General features: G+C 41.1%; 2 protein-coding genes across 3 annotated transcripts in view; one reads left to right on the forward strand and one right to left on the reverse strand.

Annotated features, from left to right (window-relative positions):
* PFN2 (profilin 2) overlaps positions 1-11,105 on the forward strand; it is a 31,136-nt gene extending 20,031 nt beyond the window's left edge. Inside the window, exons 2-3 of the mRNA XM_083177966.1 lie at positions 3,814-4,006; positions 7,981-11,105. Of these exons, the coding sequence (XP_083034092.1) occupies positions 3,814-4,006; positions 7,981-8,078 (291 nt within the window). The 3' untranslated portion in view covers positions 8,079-11,105. The remainder of the gene's footprint in view (positions 1-3,813; positions 4,007-7,980) is intronic.
* Positions 11,106-21,886: 10,781 nt separating this feature from the next.
* RNF13 (ring finger protein 13) overlaps positions 21,887-24,570 on the reverse strand; it is a 58,786-nt gene continuing 56,102 nt past the window's right edge. For both annotated transcript variants that reach the window (XM_083177967.1, XM_083177968.1), the window contains 2 exons: positions 23,428-23,508; positions 21,887-23,202 (listed from right to left, as the gene is read on the reverse strand). In XM_083177967.1, coding sequence (XP_083034093.1) covers positions 22,817-23,202; positions 23,428-23,508 — 467 coding nt within the window. In that variant the 3' untranslated portion in view covers positions 21,887-22,816. The remainder of the gene's footprint in view (positions 23,203-23,427; positions 23,509-24,570) is intronic.

Consider the following 24,570-nt stretch of genomic DNA (forward strand, 5'->3'; position numbering starts at 1 on the left):
AGTTATGGCCATGTGGTTACCTGGGGAAAGGTGTATGCGGACACGGATGTAAATATCATATTAGTCATAACTCTTTATTCAAATTCAGCCCACACATACATACAGTCGATTGATACAGTGGAATATTACTGGATGACTAAGTGGACAAGTGGGGCAAATTTACTAAGGACGTTGCCCATAGCAACCAATATGTCTATTATATTTTAGAAGGTGCTACATGGGCAACATCTTATCTTCAATTGTACTCCCATCTTAGGAAGTTTACCCCAGAGTTTCATAGTGAGAAACAATAGGAGTTGGGCACAACAAGTAACAAACATGCAGAGATAGTTAGATCATTTGGAACCTAATATATTAAGGCTCGCTTCACCCTGGCACTGTACTGCAAATGGAGAATCCCCCTCTAGAGTTGCAATAAAACTTTCCCACATTAAAAAAAAATAAAAAATGTCCCAGTTATGGTCTTTTTCATGGACCGCCTCCATCCGTCATATGTACACCCTACGTATTGTAGGCTTGGGGTGAATCCACACCTGCAAAGTCGATTTTTGGGCAGCTGTTCTAACCGCTAGCAACAGCAGTCTGCCTCCTTTTTAAATTTAGAGTCCTCCGGGGCAGAAACTGTACTTTTGTCATGTATGGGGATAATTCCGTAAGTGTTCCAAATGACTGAAAATTGCTAATCGCATGCGCGAGCACTTAAGGCCCCCATACACTACGCGATTTGGCCCCGATTTCACCCGATTCTGGAGGATTGGGCAGAGAAATCGGGTGAAACTGGGCAAATTGTGTAGTGTATGACATCCAATCTGATCCGATGCACGGTCCCGTGTACATCGGATCAGATCCGGATGTTGGATGGTCTGCACATAAGATTAATCATGTGCAGCCGTCCGGTGGAGTGACAGGAGCAGGCTGGGGGCGGGGTCCGATCCTGGGTACCTGTAGGTGCAGGCTGTAATCTGTACTGTGCACTGGGAGAGCCTCAGCCTCTTCAGATGTAGCGGCGCTGCGGCAGGCAGGGTCAGAAGCGGGGACCGCAGATGCAGAGAGACCGGGTGCGCGGCACGAGAATAGAAAGAAATCCCATTCAAAGGACTGGGCGGCCGCTGATTGGCTGAGAAATCAGCCAATCAGCGGCCGCCCAGTCTTTTAAATAGGATGGTTTCTATTCTCCCGCTCGCCGTGGGGACCGCAGAGCAGCGGGAGAATAGAAACCATCCTATTCAAAAGACTGGGCGGCCGCTGATTGGCTGAGTTCTCAGCCAATCAGCGGCCGCCCAGTCCTTTGAATGGGATTTCTTTCTATTCTCGCGCCGCGCACCCGGTCTCTCTGCATCTGCGGTCCCCGCTCCTGACCCTGCCTGCCGCAGCGCCGCTACATCTGAAGAGGCTGAGGCTCTCCCAGTGCACAATACAGATTACAGCCTGCACCTACAGGTACCCAGGACCGGACCCCGCCCCCAGCCTGCTCCTGTCACTCCCCCGGCCGGTCCCCACTCCCATCCTGCCGCTCCCCCCCCCCCCCCCCGCCTGCAGCTCCCCGAATTTTTCATGTGATAAATCGCAACCGATTTATCACATGTAAAATATGGCACATCAAGTGCCAAATGTGCCGGGGAAGCTCAGGGTAAATCAGGGCTGACTTGTCCTTAGGACAAGTCGCCCTAGTTTATGGGGGCCTTTACACAGCAGATTCATTGTGAAAAAAAATGCAACCAAAGTCTGGGGCATATGGGTGCATCAACTCTGCATCAATGGAATGCTGTAGGGGTGCTCCAGACAATGGAGGGGCGTGCAGTGGCTGAATGACCTCACACGTGGCTGATGAAACATGGGGGCTGTGCATCTGGCTTAGCAGCTAAGCTAAACAGCCAGGTGGCCACCGGTGATATGTGAGTGTATATTTATTTGCAGCTTCCAGGGGTGATGATGGGTTTAGCCACTATAGGGGTCTAAAGCTGGTATAAGTAAGCTCTATAATTTAATGGGCACTGGGACAATTGAATTCCCCATCTACATAAGTATAATTGAATGATGTTTGTGTATGGAAATTTCTCGGCAATACCACCAAGGTGGTTAAAGTCCTATAAGGGGCAGTTAAATGAAAAACATATTACTTTACAAAAATGTTGGGAATCTCATAAGCATAATTGCCCATCACCTTGTGGCATTAGTATGTAATTATATGTCCTACGGTGTGTGTGCTCTCGTTATTTAGTTATGTCTATAGATTCTTTTTAGAAACAAATTCTACTGTTTGACAGTGTATCGAAGATGTAGTATAATAGCTTAATAAAATAATTGAAAAGGTTACATTTGGGTTATAGATGTCCTCCATTCTGTTGGATGGCTGAGCAACAGGAAGCACTTGATGCAGATGCACAGGGGGCCATCCATTTGTTTTCTGACCTGCGATGATTGTCACCTGATGGAGGAATTCAGTTGTTTAGGGTACCCTTTACTATGGGTGAAGTGCAGTTTGGGTGCCCAAATGTTTGCCTATTAGCATACTTGTTCTCTCTTATTCTGAGGTTGCAAGCAGAAATGAGCATTCATTATCGCCATATAATTTTTTTTAATTGCCCATATAATTGCAAGACCAGCTGAATGGAGTTTGGTGATACTACACCATGGCAGCTAAATACAAAGGGTGAGATTTTATAGGGAGAGATTTGGTAAGAAATCTCCAGTTTTTTTAAAGCGGCAATCATTTATACTGCAAAATCAAACTGGTTTAGCAGTGTAAATGATTGCCACTTTAAAAAAACTGGAGATTTCTTACCAAATCTCTCACTTTCTGAATATCTCATCCTGTTAAATCTCACCCTTAGTGTGTACATTTTGTGTGAGTGTGTACACAAGCAAATGACCCGGATAATCTAGTTCTGTGACCTTCAGTGTTGTTATAAGGTCTAATTATGCCGGGTATGATTCCAAGGCGCTTCTTTTTCCCTCGCAGTTTAATAATCATGAGTGTTAGAGCAGTAGGCAAAGTTGGTGGATCTGTTTTCATATTGCAATGCTTAAAGGGGTGTACACATGATGAGATTTTGACTAGATAGTCAAAATCTCCTAGAATGTTAGCCAAATCCTTCCAATAATAATGTGGAGCGTGCATGTGCTCTGGCGTATGTGTGTTTGTGTTTATTTTTTTCCTAATGGTGTGTACACACGGTGAGATTCCCTTGCTATTCAACTTTACGATTTGAGTGCTATACAATCTTTGCTTTCTCTGTACTATTTACATACAATTCATACAATCTGCACTATATAGTCATTGCTGACCTGTCTATCTGGGTTTCCATTTCTGCTGTCACTGGAGCACGCATCGGAATCGCAAGGTAAAAAACCTGTGCGATCTGCATGCAAATTTGACTATATAGTCAAAATCTAATGTCATATCTCACTGTGTACACAGCATAAGATTTATTTTCTAGGCTGTGTCATATAGCTGTAGTGGTATATTTACTGAAGTGTTTCACATAGGGAGGAGAGTCTGTAGAAGGTTGAGTCCCGACTGGGTTTGAATACTGAACTGTCTATTTCCACTGATGGGAGATTGAATACTCCCCTTTTATTCACGGGATTGTAGGTTTCTAGATTTTAGAGGATTGCTCCACTCTTCTACAGTGTATTCTAGGCTCTGCAGTGTCACTCACATTCTCATAGGCAGACCTGACTACTGAGTACATGTGATCTGTAACTGGTACTATTGCTGGGAGGTGCCAATTTATGTTTTGGGTGTTCTCATTGAAGAAAATTAATTTGTGTCCTTTTTGTTCCTCCCCTCCCCTTGTGTCTTGACTGAAGCCTGCAGAAATAGATGTGCTGATAGGAAAGGACAGAGAAGGATTCTTCACGAATGGTCTTACTGTTGGAGGAAAGAAATGCTCGGTTATCAGAGACAGCCTGTATGTTGATAACGATTACACAATGGACATCAGGACAAAAAGTCAAGGCGGAGAACCAACATACAACATTTCTGTAGGCAAAGCGGTCAGAGGTAAGGTCTCATGGACTGATCCAACCATAACGTTTTTTTCTGATGTTGCAGTACGATGCCTGTAGAGAAGGCTGGGCAGCATTGCTCTGGTACGTTGGGTCCACTCTAGCTTTCAGGAAACGTGTGCATTATACTGAGATTTTGTAGAAGAATATGGACACTTCTGAATCTACTCACCATGACCAGACTTTCTGGCTCAGATTCACTTATTTGTCTTCTTACCTAACTACTTATGCTTGTCCACTTGTAGAACAATACATGTAGGGCCTGAAGCACTGCCTGTCCTAACGTCAGCAAACACATGTGGTCGAAGGGGAGAGAAATTCTTACATGGAAAGATTTCTCTCCCCCCTTCAGCTAAACTAACTTATTTCCCTCTGAGTCGGCCCGCCTGCATACCAAGGGGAACGCCCAGCATTTTCATGGGGATGCTCATAAAATGCTAGACGTTCTCCTGCTCCAGCCCATTTTCACCCCCGGTCTTCCCTCCCCGCAACGAATGGAAAGTGCAGAACCCCGATTATCTGGGCTGGGACCAAATTCGGGTCGCTATGAGCGGTCCTGAATCGACCCCTTAATTTGTGTTTGGGGGGAGGGGGGGTCTTTTTTATATATAGTGATGCATAAACCTCTAGCATTCAGTGTGCACTACATTAAAAAAAAGGACATTTTATAACTGGAAATGGTTGAAAAACTAGCCAAATTAGTAATCCTTTACACTTGACTTACAGTGAATAAGAAGAGACCTGCTTAACCTGTACAAATATAAAGAACTGTTATACAACCTTTCACCTTGAGGTCTGTGATCAGGATCGGGGGCATCCCCTGAGACTGGAAGAGAGGCGATTTTCATATTTTTCAGGGGCTCTTCGCGGTAAGGGCAGTTAAGGTTTGGATCTCTCTGCCAGAGGAGGTAGTGCTGGTAGCCCCAACTTAACACCTTTTAAGAAGGGGTCGGACAAATTCGTAGCCGAGAACAACATCCAGGATTACAACTGTTAATGATGGTTTAGTAGGGAGAGCAGTGTGCGATGTGATGGCTATATAAACACTAGATAGAATAAACTAACTCTACTCTGTTTGCAAATGTCACATCTAGACCTAACATTTTCAATTCATCTAAAACCGGTTGAACTCTATAGACCATTCTCTATTATTCAACCTTCCCAAATATGTTACCATGTAGCCCATGCTGCATTCTTCTAGTGAATGTGGAAATTCCGGCCAGCTGCTGCTTGCACAGACCCTGCTCCTGCTGCTTCGGTAGCTAGTCAGGCTCAGTCTGCCCAGTGGTGACTCCTCTCCCTAATGTTAGACATGGAGGCGTGGGATTATTGCTGGTGTTGGTTTGGAGAGCCAAACAGGTAACATATGATGGTTGTGGGTTATAGCAAAAGATCAAATATACACAAGTCCTGAACAGACTTTACTTAATGACCATGACCTAGTAAATGACATTACTGTGTACATATGGATGCATGTGGAATACAGTATGTCTATGTGCAGATTTAATTTCCACCTTTTATTAGAATGTTTAGTTCTGCAAAAGGCATACGGTCCTTGTAGCGTTTCCTCAGACCCAAGTGTAATGAACAGATGCACGATGCGCTTTGTGGCTGGGCAGGAATGCACAAAAGCTGCCTGTGCTGTGAAAGGCCCCATAGTGCTCCAGCTTGTAGAGGTACAATGCATCAGCAGATGCCGCTAACGGAACAAGCCAGTTCCCCTCTCAAGTGTGTGCAAAAAACGCATCAGCTGCTTTATTCCGGTGTTTTTTTCTTTAAATACAATAAATGTCTTTGTTTAATTCCAAAATTAAATTCCGGCATGTAAAACGTAAAGGTCATGTTCCCCCTTTTGATTCTGCAGGCTGTCATTAAATCCTTTGTTAGTTAAATTTGGTAACTCAGTATAATGTTCGTAAGACAAAGAGAAGCAATTTTACACCACATTCCTTCTATAGCTGTGCAGAGCAGTCAGGAGGTTGGGGTTAGAAGGGCCGTTCCGCTACTTCAGTATGTATAAAATAGGACCATCTCCCTACACTTACTGCTAGCGATCTGTGATAGAGACAGACACTAGAAACAGAATGAGAACTGTATCAGAGTAGTAGTTGGCTGTCTGTCCTCTCACTCTCTAGCGCGTGTTGAAAATTTGCTTCTGATAGAATTCAGCACCCAGGTAGCGACCTACAATTATATATCCAGCATGATAAAATCTGTACTATTACACAAAGTGATATTGCCCGTGCCTAGAACCATGACCTGCAGCGTGGTGATCTTCATACCATAAAACTACTGACTTGTATAACACCACCTGTTACCCAACAGTAAAATGAGAACCGTTATGTAAAACTCCTTTGATTTCCCAATAGGATGAGGCTATGCAGTGCTGCACAGTCACAGAGCTCCAGGTTTGCTTTTCATCCAAGTAAAAGTATACCCATTATCATATTCTAGAGCATGACTGTAAGGTCTAGCTGTGACAGCTGTAATAGTGACAGACAGCTGGGATGTGTAGGCACCAAGACTGCACTGAAACACAGCTGATTGCAGACCCGTGTTGGTCACAGGCAGACAATTTGTTTGCTTGTGGCAATGCCAGTACATAGGGAGGATGTGGCCTGTTGGAAGACGTGTGTGAAGTTGGCTTACCAGACGAACCTCTGGGTCCCTCACTGTTATTTACTAACCGAACATGTAGGCTTAATGTTTTTCACTGATCCTCAGTAGGCTTTTTGCAGTCCCTTGTGAGTAAGGCAGAAAAAGGGTCTAATTTGCTTTGGTTTACTGTTGCCCCTACATACAGTAGTGCTAGTAAAGGAGCCTTTCTGTAGAATTGTAGTGTCTACTATGTCGCTACTGTACAGAAGCTCTGTATCTAACATGGTAGATTGTCCAATGATGTACAGGCTGAGGGATTTCCTGCATTTGGCAACAGGTTAGCACCAAATGGCCAATCCAGTCTGCCCTTCAGGGATAGAATATTAGGGAGAGGTTATTAGGGTTGGTTTAGTGGTTGAAGGGATTTTAAGCGATGGGGTTAGGGTTTAAGGGTTAGTTGACCATTTGGGATAGGGATAGTATATTAGGGTTAACAGTTTTGGTCAAGATATTTTTATTGTTGAGGTTATAGTAAGGGAGAAGTTTCGGTATGGTATTAGGGTTACTGTGTATGCTCTACATTGTGGATTTGTGCCCCATCTCCTGGGAATAGTGGTGCAGAGAGTGTTGGGGAGTCCGATTTTCAGAAAGTGCAGGGAACCGAGCCCCAGCATACAACAGCATAAGGAAAATTTGTGATGACCCGGTCGTGAGTTTTTGACTTGCATATTCCAGCCGATGAGTGTCCAGGAGCCATAGGAAAAAGATTACAACCAACCAGAAGTTTGTCAAGCAACTGTTCTCTCCTCCCCATCAAGTAGCATCAAGCGGGAGCAGACCCCGAGACTGTCCCACTGACTGCAGCCATCCAGCGTATGCATAATGAATCCATGCATATTCAAAAGGAAATAAAAAATTTTTCAAAAGAATTGGTGAGCTTTCTCAGCCAATCGGCAGCCTCCGTTGAATTATTATTTTTTTTTTTAAATTCTCCTGCCGCTGCTGTAGCTCCCTAGTCTTTACATGTGATACATTACATGTCATTTATTACATGTAAAAAATGGCACATTAAGTGGCAAATGGCATGTGAGCCTCCCGGGAAGCTGCCTGGCGGATCACGGGGGTATTGGATGTGACTTCTCTCCTCTGAGAAGTCACATAGTGTATGGAAGCTTATAATGTAGAGTTCTGTTTCTACATTGTGCAATAGAGTGTACAGCGCTTTCCTGGAAGCTGAGTGACATGATGGACCCAACATAATGTATATCTGGAATGAATCTACAACATCCCTGCTTCTCACTGCTTAGTTTGTAGCTCTGTATGCAATGGTACAGGTGCACACTTGTAACTGACATCTCTCTTCTCTTTCAGTCTTGGTCTTTGCAATGGGAAAGGAAGGAGTCCATGGAGGAGGCTTGAATAAGAAGGCATTCGCAATGGCAAAATATTTGAGAGATATGGGGTTCTAAGTGTTAGGCCAACTTACATTCTATGGGGTACAAGAACAATTGCTACTAAACTTTCCTGTCTGAACAAAACATTCTGTAAACTGGAAATTTTATTAGCAATAACAGGGGTTATGGGGATGAACCTGTGTCTCCTTTGTATCCCTATTTTGGTGGGGAAAGGTGTTCATTATTATTATTATTTTTTTATTTTTAATTATTGCCCCCCTCCCCTAAAGTTTTTTGTTGTGTTTTCAAGCAATTGGTTTATCATGCAATTTGTGTCCACAATAGGGCAACCCATCAAGATATTCTGACTACTCTCGCCCTCCTCACCGGCACCCTGCCAGCACTTGCTTTGTCTCTTGATTGCATTCATGTCAGTCTACCAGACTGTAGATGGTGGTTACAATTTGTTTCATTTTCCCATAATCCTCTTGTTAATGTGTGACTATACATGTGCGCTGCAGTCCTGTAAAAGTCCTTTTTGTACGCTTAGACTGGTAATTCATTTTCATTGTTCTACACTACATTTTGGGAATCCTTGAATAAACGGGGGGCTTTATTTTTTTTTAAAGGCTCTGAAAACGCAGCTGTAGCATTGAATGTAAACTTTGCCGCAAACTGTACCTCAAGTAATGCCGCCTCAGTCCTTTCTCTGATAAATTACCCAAGTACCTGCCTGTAGCAGTCTGCTAAAGTATGGCGGCATTGTATTATGATCTCCGTTTTGCCATGAGCTGCTTTTTCCTGTTTTATGCTGTTTTGCTCCCATCAAGAGGAATTTAGCAAGTGCTTGTAGTCTTGCAGTAAGTCTGGGCTTAGTACAAGAAGTAGAGGCTCGGCTACTTGAGTCTGCAGGACTGCGGCATGGGTGATGAGTAAATAATGGCTGTGCGCAGAAAAATCCTAATGCAGGTTTGTACACCCACTGGACTGATGCCGTTTGCGTGGTTTGAGCACATACACAGCTCAACTTAGTCTTCCTTTGCTCAGATGCAGATGGGAATTATATGTAACACTAAATTAGAGGCCCACAGTCTCACCGCTCATTTTGTTGGGTTCTTTTAAAGCAACTTGTCTTTCTTTTTTTTCTTTAATTACTAATCCCTGTAATTAATGACTGCAGACTGCGTAAGGTGCCACAAGCTATTGATTTGGCATTGGTCTATGGTGAAAGCCTGGAAGGTTGTGCTCGTGTGTTCTCAGTGCAATAAAATCGTTCTACCTTCCCCTCTCCCCACACTAGAGTTTATGCCAAATTATTTTTTTTAAACCGTTTTTAAGCCATTTGCTTGCGTTTATTCCTTTCGCCGGGGTTGAGATGGAAAATTTATCCTGTAATTATAAAATCTATTTACAAAAATAAATAAAAAAAATCTTCTACCCAGCATTGCAGCACAACAATGGTTTTCACTTATTTAGGAGTGAAAATAAGAATTGGTACATGAAACACCATGTAATGACTGTCTTTGCTGTTAACTATGAAGAAATGCTTTTTGAGGGTATATTAATAATATGTCTCTCTCACAGTAAACGTGTAACCTTTTTAATCATCGGAGTTCATTATTCTTAACATTATGGGTAAGAGCCCATATTACAAATGTTAATTAATCTACAATCTGGTCTTTTCTCTAGAAATATCCATGTTCGTTGTGTCGTGAATTTAGCGCTAATGACAGTGTTGCCTTTCCAGTCTGCCACAGTGGATATTGGCTGGTCATAGAGCCCGCTGTACACTACAGGACCATTCATATGTACTTAAAGACAAACGATATAATTCTATAGTCTCACACAAACTACAAGGCACAGTTGAGCACCATAATGCAGATAACACTAGTGGTAAAATGAAGTCCTTCATTTTTGAAGGGGCCGTTAACACAGGCTCTTGGTCGGCTGATATGATCGGTAGGGAATATCCGGATTATATTACCCTAATAATAGTAATGTACACTCTTGTGGTATATTTGTGTTTTTATAGGACCAATTGCAACTGCATATTTCTCAAGCACTTAGAGGCTTGACGTATCTTAAGTAGGTCTGTCACTTAAGGAAGTGGAGGTTTAAACAATACTTAGTGTTTCGATTCAACAGGAACTGGACACCGAAACGAGATGCGAGGCACATGCGCCTCACAGTGGTCACTAGTTGCTAATGAATTCATAGTTTAACCTAGTAAATGGCAGCCTCCACTGTGTGCAGAAGCTGGGTCACCTTATGGGAGGTAACTACCACCTTCAGTCTTGTTGAGCCCTTGTTCATTGACCGTCTTGAGAATAATGACATTGCTGCTGGGTTATTGCTATAGTTCTCTGGGGGTTGGTAGTTTTGCAATAGTTCTGCTGACAAACATTAACAAATGAATTGTGGAAACATTGCTGCAGAAACAGTTCAGTACATTTCTTTGTATTATTTCAATGTGTATAACCTGGTTGTCAGTTACGATGCTACTCACTGTTTATTTTATTACAAGAAAAGGTACTTATGTAATATCTGGACTCCCGTTTTTCTTATGAGGCCGCGTCCCCTCGCGGGGCTCGCTGCGCTCACCACGCTTCGGGCACGGTGGCTCGCTGCGCTCGCCACACTATATAAAATCAACTCCATGCGTAGTTTGATAGTAGGGGTATCAAAAAATGGGGTACATTTAACATGGGAGTCCAGATAATACATAAGTACCCAAGAAAATGATTTGTTCTAAAGAATAGTAGAACAGAAACCGGCTGCATCCAGGATGGTTTCATATGAAATCTGTGCCATATGACAAACAAAGCTGTGAGATGGGTTTTAACTGACATAAAGGTCCTCTTCCTCCGGAATGGCACTTCTGTAAAGACATTTTAGTATTTTGCTTCTGTTTATGTCTTGTGTATCATGTAAGAAAAAAAAACTGTAAACATTCTTGTTAATTAGTCCATTTCTTTCCCTGCACTTTTGTTACATCTGGGATACAGTCTAACTCATCTGATTTAATATGCATTTAAAAAAAATGCCATAAATATTAAAACACCTTGTTTACAGACAGATGAAATTAAATTTATTCCAACCAAATACGAAGTTGTCGCATTTTTTGATTTGGGATTTCAAGGGGACAAATGTGCATAAACTTAGGACTAAGATAAGAATTCTGACTTTCCAGGGTTTTGGCTTAACTAAGAAGTTAGTCTGCTGCGCTTTTCAAAGATGCAAATATTACAGGGTCAATAATAACAGAGAAGCTCTGATTCTGGGTTTCAATTTTACTGTCCCTTTAAATTGGTGGCTTTTCAAACTTGCTGCATATACTTTCATCCCTAAATGTTAGTATGGGTGTGTTAGATGTCTCCTCATACATCTTTGCTACAGTCATGACAAACAGACCCACCTGGCATGCCAGGTCATAGGATAATCGTGGGACTTTTCTTTTTTGCTTCCTTTTTGTTGGCAAGTAATTAGTCTTAACTCAATGGTACTAGGACAGTGGTAGCCAACCCTAGCCCTCGAGAGCTACCAACAGTTCACATTTTCCAGACAACCTAGCTGCTGCACAGCTGCACTCATTAATCACTGACACATTTTAAAAGATACACAGATGGAGCTAATTAGCTCACTTGTGATTCTGTGAGGAGACCTGCAAAACATGCACTGTTGGTAGCTCTCGAGGACTAGGGTTGGCTACCCCAGGACTAGGATGTACAAGGAGTCATTTGATATGACATGTATATCAATGTGCAATGTTTTTAGAATACATTTTATTTTAATCAGAGAATCTTCTATTTGCCACAGAGGTATCCTCCTACATAGGGGAAGGGGATGCGCAAATATGAGTGGATAAATCCAGCCCGTATTGCGCAATTATTCTGGCGCTGTTTATTGGTCTATATATTTCACCACAACTGTGGTTTGATATAATTAATCCACTGCTGCTGCAGGCGGCTTTGTATGAGTTTAGCTAAAACTCATAAGAAAAACAAAGAGATATGGGGTTTAAAACCACTTTGCGCTGCTAATGGATATATTTTTACATAAGATACCACCAGACAGAATGATACTGGACACACTGTTCAATATTTAAATAAATTTTATAGAGAAAAATATATAAAAAAGATATACATATAAATAATATCAAAAATTCATACAATAGTATACAATATTAAAAACATTGATCAATATGGCCATGTATAGGTCACGTTTGCAAACTGATGATTATGGGAATACTCCGGAGTATGTAATGATGAGGATTAGTAACAGTCATTCATAGCAATTAGAATGCTTAAGCAGGGGGAAGGGAGAAAAAGGAATGGGATGAAGATATTGGGCGTCTGTGAGCCAATAGCACAATCAGAAATATAGCACAGTCAATTCAAGCTTAAACAGCAGGTTAGTGTGGAATATGCCGTATATCTCACCCTCCGTTGATGTTGTTTTGGAGGGGGAAGCGTGTAACGGGGAGCTTCAGATGGTAGTTTGCTCGACCCAACCACAGTGCAGGAATGATGCGGGGAGCTTTGGTGGATCTTACCGCTCTACCCGGGGTCCGGTAATAAGAGTATGTGCCCAGATAACGTCCAGTGCGGGCGGCTGTAATGAGAGCCGAATAGCGGGAGGAAGCGGGAGGGGAACCTCGACCGCCAGATGATGTTCACTCGCTGCTGCCAGATGACGGTGGATCACACAGATTTTGAAAGGACCGCGGCAGACCAGCTCGTGTGATAGGCGGTGAGATGGGAAACACAGGGGTTTGCAGACGTGACGTGACGTGGCCTGTGACGTCGACGCGTTTCGTCTCAGTAGGCGGAGACTTTTTCAAGACGGATACATGTTACTACCAAGTGTCGGTATTTATTGGGTGTCAGGTACTCATTTAGCCAATGAAAGCATTAATTCACATGTGGAGTCATTAGCAATATATTAGGCAAGTGTGTCCAGTAATGAAACATTTCTAACACAAAGATTAAGACGTAAATAGCGTACATATGGATATTCAGTACTCAAGAACAATCTAATGCTAACATTTTCTCGTTTTTCGAGATTTAATGGAAAAGATCGCATTTAAAGGGATAGGCACAGTATGTGATGAAATCAGAGAGAGATAAACATATTTATTTACACAAAATAAACAAAAAAGTTTTTTTAGAAATTAATTGCGGGTATATTTTACATAGAGTAGAAAGTAGAAGAGACATATATAGATCTACCAAAAGTTTTGGAGATATAATTATTATTTTATTTCATTATATTGTGATTGAAAATTTATTATGAAGAGATATAAATAGAAATCCTAGGTATCGTAGCCACAATTGTTTAGTAGAATATGAATAACAACAAGAATAAAAAATATATATAAATAAATAGAAAATACTAATAAATAAATAAAATATAAAGAATAATAAATAAAGATTAGAAATTAGAAATAAAAATAATAATAATAAAAATAATTATAAATATGAAAATAAGAGAAGGAGGATGGGACACCAAAATATATATTCAAAATAAGAATTATATATATCTGTATATACATGCAGATATGTACACAGAAAGAGTGTGTACACATATACAGAATATTATGATTAAAATTTAAGAAATATATATATTTAATGAAGAATATATAGTTCTGAATTTTGAACGTCATATAATATACGGAATCATTATGTAAAATACTTCTATGGGAAAGAGTGCCCATGAATAATTAATGAGTATTATATAGCTCTAAATCCGTGGGAGCCAGGGGGAGTCCGGTCTGCAAACCCATGACGTCATGGGGGGATTTCTCCCAACCAAGCATCAAGGGTAGACCGCAATCTCCCTAGCCCGCACGGAGTGGACACTTGAAATACAGGGACATTATATAAAGGATATCAATCGAGAAGGGAAAAAAAACTATAAGATGTAGGTGAAAAGGAAAATATCATCAATCCATACAGGTAAGGTCCAATGCTTCGTTTAAACCATGTGGATTGAGTGTGTCTAACTTAAATATCCAAGAGGTTTCGGCTAGACACAGTTTGGTAAATCGGTCGCCACCTCTTTTGGTGATAGGGATATGTTCTATTGCTGTTATGGTAAGACCCCCTGGGTCACTGTCATGATGTTGAGAGAAGTGACGAGGGATACTGTGATTTAGGAATTTTCTAATAATGTTGGTCCTATGCTCTCTAAAACGGGTTTTTATGCTACGAATGGTTCTCCCAATATACTGCAATCTGCAGGGACACTCAAGAAGGTAGACACAGTATGTTGTGTCACAATTAATAAATTGTTTTAAAGAAAAAATACTTTTATTGTGAAATGATGTTATATTTTTAGCTTTATTTACCATATGTTTGCATGTGAGGCAAATATTTTTATTACATCTGTAATTTCCAGGGGGTTTGTTAGGGATCCAGGTGTTCATGGATATTGAGGGAAGTGAAGGTAATAGGCTTGGAGCTATTTGGTCTTTTAGGTTTCTATTTCTCCTAGTTTTTAGGAGAAATAGAAACCTAAAAGACCAAATAGCTCCAAGCCTATTACCTTCACTTCCCTCAATATCCATGAACACCTGGATCCCTAACAAACCCCCTGGAAATTACAGATGTAATAAAAATATTTGCCTCACATGCAAACATATGGTAAATAAAGCTAAAAATATAACATCATTTCACAATAAAAGTATTTTTTCTTTAAAACAATTTATTAATTGTGACACAACATACTGTGTCTACCTTCTTGAGTGTCCCTGCAGATTGCAGTATATTGGGAGAACCATTCGTAGCATAAAAACCCGTTTTAGAGAGCATAGGACCAACATTATTAGAAAATTCCTAAATCACAGTATCCCTCGTCACTTCTCTCAACATCATGACAGTGACCCAGGGGGTCTTACCATAACAGCAATAGAACATATCCCTATCACCAAAAGAGGTGGCGACCGATTTACCAAACTGTGTCTAGCCGAAACCTCTTGGATATTTAAGTTAGACACACTCAATCCACATGGTTTAAACGAAGCATTGGACCTTACCTGTATGGATTGATGATATTTTCCTTTTCACCTACATCTTATAGTTTTTTTTCCCTTCTCGATTGATATCCTTTATATAATGTCCCTGTATTTCAAGTGTCCACTCCGTGCGGGCTAGGGAGATTGCGGTCTACCCTTGATGCTTGGTTGGGAGAAATCCCCCCATGACGTCATGGGTTTGCAGACCGGACTCCCCCTGGCTCCCACGGATTTAGAGCTATATAATACTCATTAATTATTCATGGGCACTCTTTCCCATAGAAGTATTTTACATAATGATTCCGTATATTATATGACGTTCAAAATTCAGAACTGTATATTCTTCATTAAATATATATATTTCTTAAATTTTAATCATAATATTCTGTATATGTGTACACACTCTTTCTGTGTACATATCTGCATGTATATACAGATATATATAATTCTTATTTTGAATATATATTTTGGTGTCCCATCCTCCTTCTCTTATTTTCATATTTATAATTATTTTTATTATTATTATTTTTATTTCTAATTTCTAATCTTTATTTATTATTCTTTATATTTTATTTATTTATTAGTATTTTCTATTTATTTATATATATTTTTTATTCTTGTTGTTATTCATATTCTACTAAACAATTGTGGCTACGATACCTAGGATTTCTATTTATATCTCTTCATAATAAATTTTCAATCACAATATAATGAAATAAAATAATAATTATATCTCCAAAACTTTTGGTAGATCTATATATGTCTCTTCTACTTTCTACTCTATGTAAAATATACCCGCAATTAATTTCTAAAAAAAACTTTTTTGTTTATTTTGTGTAAATAAATATGTTTATCTCTCTCTGATTTCATCACATACTGTGCCTATCCCTTTAAATGCGATCTTTTCCATTAAATCTCGAAAAACGAGAAAATGTTAGCATTAGATTGTTCTTGAGTACTGAATATCCATATGTACGCTATTTACGTCTTAATCTTTGTGTTAGAAATGTTTCATTACTGGACACACTTGCCTAATATATTGCTAATGACTCCACATGTGAATTAATGCTTTCATTGGCTAAATGAGTACCTGACACCCAATAAATACCGACACTTGGTAGTAACATGTATCCGTCTTGAAAAAGTCTCCGCCTACTGAGACGAAACGCGTCGACGTCACAGGCCACGTCACGTCACGTCTGCAAACCCCTGTGTTTCCCATCTCACCGCCTATCACACGAGCTGGTCTGCCGCGGTCCTTTCAAAATCTGTGTGATCCACCGTCATCTGGCAGCAGCGAGTGAACATCATCTGGCGGTCGAGGTTCCCCTCCCGCTTCCTCCCGCTATTCGGCTCTCATTACAGCCGCCCGCACTGGACGTTATCTGGGCACATACTCTTATTACCGGACCCCGGGTAGAGCGGTAAGATCCACCAAAGCTCCCCGCATCATTCCTGCACTGTGGTTGGGTCGAGCAAACTACCATCTGAAGCTCCCCGTTACACGCTTCCCCCTCCAAAACAACATCAACGGAGGGTGAGATATACGGCATATTCCACACTAACCTGCTGTTTAAGCTTGAATTGACTGTGCTATATTTCTGATTGTGCTATTGGCTCACAGACGCCCAATATCTTCATCCCATTCCTTTTTCTCCCTTCCCCCTGCTTAAGCATTCTAATTGCTATGAATGACTGTTACTAATCCTCATCATTACATACTCCGGAGTATTCCCATAATCATCAGTTTGCAAACGTGACCTATACATGGCCATATTGATCAATGTTTTTAATATTGTATACTATTGTATGAATTTTTGATATTATTTATATGTATATCTTTTTTATATATTTTTCTCTATAAAATTTATTTAAATATTGAACAGTGTGTCCAGTATCATTCTGTCTGGTGGTATCTTATGTAAAAATATATCCATTAGCAGCGCAAAGTGGTTTTAAACCCCATATCCTCCTACATAAGCTGACTAGCGTCAGGCTTTTATTTTATTTTTTTGATGCCTAGAATGAGTCATGTGACTTTGCACATTAAGCTAGCCAATCCTATTTGCAAGGCTAAATCAGATCTTTAATGAGTGTGACCAGCATGGAGGAAAAAAATAAAATCTCCCTGCAATCTCCCATCCTATTGGTAGGTCTTAAAGCGTCCATACATGGTACATTTGTACAGTGTGAGGCGATGCGCTCCCATGCATTGCACGGTACATAAAGTATTTGCTGCTGGTGCTTTTTTAACTAGATTGCATCGCACCGTGTATGGATGGCATCAAGTACCAGTTTGGCCAGCACTGATGTATACAAAGTGTTACAATATAGCAGCTGCAGTATTTATTTTTAATTTTTTTTACTAAAATTGCATGGCTTGAGATAAGATGTATGAGGGTATATAGTCCCTGCTGTGCTAATCTTTCCTGTTGGATCACATACTATTTAATAACTAACATCGAATGAGATGTACCTAACACCAATCTAGACTCTAGTCTGCAACAAGACATATAGGAGGTTATTCTGGTTCACTCCTGTCAAATTCCTTCTTAAGGTGCGTACACACGTACAGATTTTCTGTCTGGTGGGAACAAAAACCTGGAAATGTATAGGAGCATACGACAATCAAATTTCCACCCAAATGTAGGAAAACAGAAAAATAAATGCTTTGATAAATTTGTTATTAGAACGATTAAACAATTTATCTGACTGATCACTGTCTGTTTTCAAGTGTTTGGGAACAATTTTTTTGATTGTCATATGCTCCCATACATTTTCAGGTTTTTGTTCCCACCAGATAGATCAGACAGAAAATCTGTACGTGTGTACGCACCTTGAGATGGACAAAACCATCTACCCCATGAGCATGTGGGGTAGATGTTACTTGTTAAGAGCTAGATTTTGGTGGGGTGTTCAAAGTGAGATCTACATTGCAGTGTAAAAATAAAGCAGTCAGTATTTTCCCTGCACAGAACAAAATGGGATGCAGTCAATTTGCCGGCGGTCGGAATCCCGACCGCTGAAATCCCGAAACTTTCTCCCTCCGTGGGTGTCCACGACACCCATAGAGGGAGAATAAAATAACCCATAGAGGGAGAATAAAATAGCGTGCCGAGCGTAGCGAGGCACTGGGCCCGCTGCGTGGCGAGCCCGCAAGGGGGGGCGCTCCACATCCCCCCCATGTCGGGATTTCGGCCGCCGGCATTACATATCGGATCTAACAAAATAACCTGCCCAAATCTAACTCTGCACATTAAACGTCTGCCCCCTCCCCCCTCCCCCTGCAGTGCACATGTTTTTGTTTATCCAAGATGGAATTTGCCAGAAGGAGTGACCCAGAATAACCCCCATAGTGCTAATCTATATCTCTCAATAAATAATATGGCAAAAACCAACATTAACTCATCATGAAACCCTGTTATACCACAAAGCCTACAATCTTGAAAACTTGGCCGGTAGCTTCTCCTTAGGTCCTAGGTGCTTGCCAAGAACGGGTTTGTTCCTGTTCATCCATGCAAAGAAAAGCTAATCATACATTTGCCATTTCTCTCATTATATGGCCTGAAAATGACAAGCAACACCATCATCCTTCAGCATGCGATCCCTGTACATGGATGAGGACAGCACCCATGCTCAGTGGGGATAATCAAGTGACTGCTCTCTGCCATATGACAGCAGAATCCCACAACCAGAGAGATAAAGTGCAGTAATCCCAGGGACCATGGAGCTGCTGCTACTGTGGGAGACGCACGCAGCCAGCCTGCTGGCACTTTCCAAGCCAGGGAGTACAAGTGGAGGCTGTTTCCCCAAACTCTGTGGTTACTGTCACACGCCCTGTGCTGAGCATCACTCACGCATGAGCGGTGTTACTGCTGGGGGGGATGCCAGGGGACCATGTGTCATGTTCTCTTCACACGTACATTCATGTCCTTAGAAACAAGTCCTCTGATCTACATAACCGTCAGTAGCTGCCAATCATGCCAAGGCTGCATCATTGCTTACTGACCAAAGGTTGATCAGAAGCGCCCACTAAAGTTCTATCTTGTCACACCAGTGACAAGCTGTAAAGGTGGAATGGTTTCACTAGATCGGGGCTAGTGGCATATAGGACACAATCATCATTCTATAAGGTCTCCTGTATTGCTGGCTGCCCATAATTTAACACATTGTGGGTTTTTGACAATCTAGTAGTAAGGTCTGTACATCACCTCCTCATTGTACAAAGGTCAGATAAAACGTGTTCTACGTAAAGTATGCGGTCACAGGGTTTTTCTTATATAGCACAGCAGATTCCAATGCGCTTTACAATTGTTACCCAGTTTGTTCTATCACTGTCTTAAATGAACAGATCTGGATGTAGGAAGGCCAGGCTGCAAGCTTAAGGAGGCCATACACACGTGGATTTATCTGCAGATCTGTCTGGTTGGAACAAAAACATGGTTATGGATGGGAGCAAATGACAGTTGACCATTTGCTTGGAAAACTGACAAACTGTCACTCATCCATAACCATGTTTCTGTTCCAACCAGCCAGACCTGAGATAAATCTAGACTCATGTCAGACATAAACTAGTCAACCATGGGTATTTCAACCATTTCAAGGTGACGAACAAACTGTCAACTCAGTGACTGTTGACCTAGACATGATTAACCATTTATACTGTAACCCTATGTAAAGACTCTCCCTGGCCGCCAGTGACAATGTTTATATAGATTCTTTCGGTCGGGGCACATCATTGGGATTTTGGGCTACAGGAAGGGATTGACCTGCATTATGTAGACATGGTCAAAACAAGCAAAAAGGTAGACCTAATTCTTTTTTTATGTGTTTTTTCATACTTAACTATCCAAGTGGGCATATAGTGAGATTACAATTAAATGACAAGCGTAGTAAGGCACAGTGCCCAAAGCATGGTGAGCGAAGTGGTACACTTAGGGGTGTATTCAATGCCAGGAGCAAGCAGTGACAGCGAGCAGTTCTGCCTGTTCAGTATCACCGCTCGGCCTGTCAGTATTCAACTCAAACGCATAGGCCGATTCCCCCTCGCTGTTTTTGCAGCAGAAGGGGAATCCTTGCTGGCCTGTGAAAGCGAGGATTCCTCGGTAGGTGAGAGAAAAAAAAAAAACAGGCAAAGAAAATACTACCCACCAACACCACCACATTGACCAAAGAATGTTGTTCTCGGCAGTAAAATGTCCATGTCCAAAAGACATCTGTACAAATGTTATGAAGTGATGACCACCCAGCTGCTTTGCCTAAGCCCTACTGGATATGTCCAAGGTCACCTCTGAGCATGTTCATGATCTGAAAAAGGAGTTTTCTTTTTACAGGTGTTTATTCAGGGTAGCTTCAGGCTCTCATTTTCAAAAATCCTCCTTGAATGTTGTAGGTTTAGCAAATCAGGGGTAAATCTACTAAGATGGGAGTTCTGATGAAGATGGGATAATGTCCATAGCAACCACATTCTACTTATTTAGCACCTTCTAGAAGAGAATAGATAGAATCAACTTCGTAAATTTACCCCACATTATGCACTGGCAGTAGCTGTTCTACCCCGAACACACTATCTCCAGTACCAAATATCTTTAGGGACCCCATCCATATCCCTGCTTGCACCCACAAAAGTGTGTGAAAGGGATTATGTGATTTCAGGACCAGGTAAAAACATCTGACTGAAACACAAAACATCATATACACACACACTGGGCTAAGTTCAATTCTTTAAAATCACCTGATCTCCCGTCTAAAGTGGCGGGAGATCATGGGGCGATAGTCAATTGACTATTTTAGTCGCACATACCGTGCTCATTATGGCCAGGTTTAGCCTTGAATAGCTGCTATACCCAACCAAACACGAAACGTTCTGTTTGAGCATTCAAAACAGGTTACTGCACATGTCATCCTGCCACCACTGGGATAGCAAGCTGATTTTTTTAACCAATTTAATACTGCCGGCAGGTGAGCGGGGATGGATGGATACAGCACACTGCCTCACAACTAAAACAGGAAAAACACAAAGGAATCATTGCATTATACACCTTCCGTGTTTCATGTTTTGTAGATTCTATGGCTTAAAGAATCACTACTTGCAAAGCTCTTGTATGTAAGATCTAGATCTGGGGTAGCCAACTCCAGTCCTCAAGAGCTACCAACAGTTCATGTTTTCCAGATCTCCTCACATAATCACAAGTGAAGTAATTAGCTCCACCTGTGGATCTTTGAAAATGTGTCAGCAATTAATGAATACACCTTTGCAGCAGCTAGGTTGTCTGGAAAATGTGAATTGTTGGTAGCTCTCGAGGACTGGAGTTGGCTACCACTGATCTAGATCATGGTGACTATAGCATCTCATCAGAGAAAACTCTGGTCTGATAAAACAGCTGTATAATGGTTTCCAATGTTCTGAATATACTGCACTGAAATGGTTCACAAATAGTTCCTGCAGACCTTTTCTGAATAGGGCTTGGTGCAGAATATAATGCTCACAAATACTTTGAGATATATATAGATATATATATATATATATATATAGATATAGAGATATAGAGATATAGAGATATAGATATATAGATATATATATATATATATATATATATATCATTCGGCATTGGTTCTAGATTGGATTTTGCAATGGTTTTTTAAGTACTCATTTCATGGCTCATTGAATTTTCTTTCATTTTTACTAAAACCTTGGTGATTACATGTGAATAACTCCACTCATTGAATGTGGATGTTCAAAGGAAGCCGAGGCATTGTATAATGTACACAGGGAGATATCTTTTCTGTACATAGTGTTCTAAATATGCATGTGATTAAAAACACTTTGCCCATACAGTTCTACATTGTCAGTAAAAGTAATTCAGTCAAGTGTTTTTGTTCCACTCAGGTGGTAAATCCGATTTTATTTTTATTTTGTGTTAAAAAATTATTTAGCTTTACACAAGTATATTTACTGTCTACATTGATACAATAATGTTTAGCTCTTTGTAGTACAGTGGATAGGTACATGAATATTTATAAGCTTTTGCCCACAGTGCATATATATACACCCAGAGAAAATATACAAAGATGAAAACCATAAAATATACTCTCTACCGGAGAGGTTCTTTGACCGTTAACAAAATACTTTTTTGCCTTTATGTAAGCACTAGCTTATACTTGTAGCTGTATTAGCAGATCACGGAGCTGCAGTATATATACTTACAATATCAGTATGGTTTCTTCCTCTGTTATGTACAGTTACTAGCATCAGTGACTCAGTGTAACCGGCGCTGTACATGGAGATGGTGAGTCAGGTGTGTAGTCACTAAGTGACGTGTGCCGCGTCTCAGCAGCATGTAACAGAACCGCAAAGCATACTGTCATCTGCATAACTAGTGTAAAAGCCCCCTTTAAAAGTACAAGTCCAATGTGCATAGCAAATTGTATACATTTAAGTACTGCCCTACTAATCTGCCTTTATGAGGCCAGAAAATTAGGAGTCCATGAGAAATAAAGGTGCAGATAGGGGAGGGGGTGTCATGCACACATTGCTGGGTCACATCCATTTTTTGTGACCAATGTCCAGAAAGTACTAAAGCATTTGTTACCTAGCAGCTTCATATATTGAAGTACTTGATACATATCTGTTTAATTAGTGTTTCAGCCTCAGCAGCTAATACTAGGCAGCAATTAGTCCATTGCTAGTGACTTTTAAAAAAAAAGAGAAAAAAAAGGCCTACAGTATTGTCTATTGTCATAGGAGCAAGTTACAATTCTCTCGACGGAATTGCAGCCACATGTTACGCCAACCTACGATTCACACAGTATTCCTTTCCCTGGTGTCTCGTTCCATGCTGTGCTGCAGCTGGACCACTACACTTTCTGTATTGTGTTCTTCGTCACTGCTGTCACTTTCATCGGCATCGTCATCGCCATCATCATCATCATCATCATCATCCTCCTCAGATGAGGATTCCATTATGCTCTGTGGTGAGCGAGATTCGCATAGGGCCCCAAATGACTGTGTGCTGGCAGATGCAACAGGTCGGAGCAGCGGAGTATTCTCAGAAGCCTCATTGTCTTCCTGGCTGCTGTCCGAATCAGACTCGGAATCTCCTTGGGATGGGACTACCTTCTGCTTGCAAACTGGACAAGTCTTCTTGGTCTTGGTTAACCATGGGTCAACACACTTGCAGTGATAGGCTGGCCAGAGGAGGGAAAAATATATATATATTGAGGAAAATTATTTAAAAGAAGGTATTGACTGGGTCTATTCAAAAATAATTCTAGGAATTCCCATATAACAATGTTGCCTATTCAATGCTTGTGAAACAGGAAGAAGTGAAGAGATAAAATTCTGACCCACACCACTGTTCTCCTTTATCAACCAATTAAAAAAATATAATACACAGTATAGATCATGCTTACCATGAGAGCAGGGTAATATCCGTAGTTTATCCCCTTCCTCATACTCATCCAGGCAGACTGCACACACGTCATACTCATCCCCTGTAATGCACATCACATTTTCATTTCATTCTTCGGATACTAATTCAATTAGCTATCCATTAGCAACATCATACAAGTTAACCAAAATGTGACAAGGCAATTAAATGTCACTACACTAAAACATGATATTGTACATGGCCAGTGTCACGGGACTAAATATAGACGACTGCAGGGGACGAGGCTGTCTTTGTTACATACTTTCTTCCTGATTCATTACAGATGGTAGAGTAGAATTTGTGCAGCATCTAAATATTTACATATCTGAGAGCGGCTTGCTCTCGGGGAGGTGTTAATAGGACACTCTCCTGTCCATATAAGGAGAAGTGGTGTTCCCTGGCTGCTCTCGTCCAGAACTTCTTTCTAGACCTCATTAAAGGGTCTAAGTTGCAGCTAGGCAATGTGGACATACATGTAAAATCACGATGTATAATGTTCTTTAAGTCCCTGAACCCACATTTAAAGGGGAGGCAGGTCCCTGGGGGAAGGTCGCAGTGTGCCCCACAAAACTTGTAGCTCCACCCACTCAAATGGGTGGACGGAGCCCACAACCTAGTCGGCTGGGAAGCTGCCGAACATACATTAATACACTGGTACAAGCGGCTGGCCAATGGATGATTGTGAAGTGTCACCACCACCACTGTACTCAGTGGTGGTGGTGGTGGTGGTGTATTTTGGTGGTGTATTTTGGTGGAATATTTTATTTTATTTTTTTCATACTCACCTGGTCCTCTGGCGGAACCCTCTTCAGTGGCATCCCCACTCCCAAGGATGCATTGCACGGGTACGCCAGTGATGTCACCGGCTCACCCGCACAATGCATCCTTGGGACCAGGGATGCCACTGAAGAGGAGTCCGATGGCTGCCATGGACACCGGGAGACGAGTAATATTTTGGATATGGGATATCCGGATAAGGGATACTCAACCTGTATATGTTGAAAAGTTTCCTTTTGCTGCAAGTGTGAGGCAATTGATAGTGATGTTATGGTAGGCAGCAGAACATGTAGTGTATAGGAAATACCGCTCCCTCAGCTACTGTATGGTACTAATGGCTTCACTTAGG

This window comes from Crinia signifera, chromosome 3 (assembly GCF_055691185.1).
Source record: "Crinia signifera chromosome 3, ASM5569118v1, whole genome shotgun sequence".
In the NCBI taxonomy this organism is placed as follows: Eukaryota; Metazoa; Chordata; class Amphibia; order Anura; family Myobatrachidae; genus Crinia; species Crinia signifera.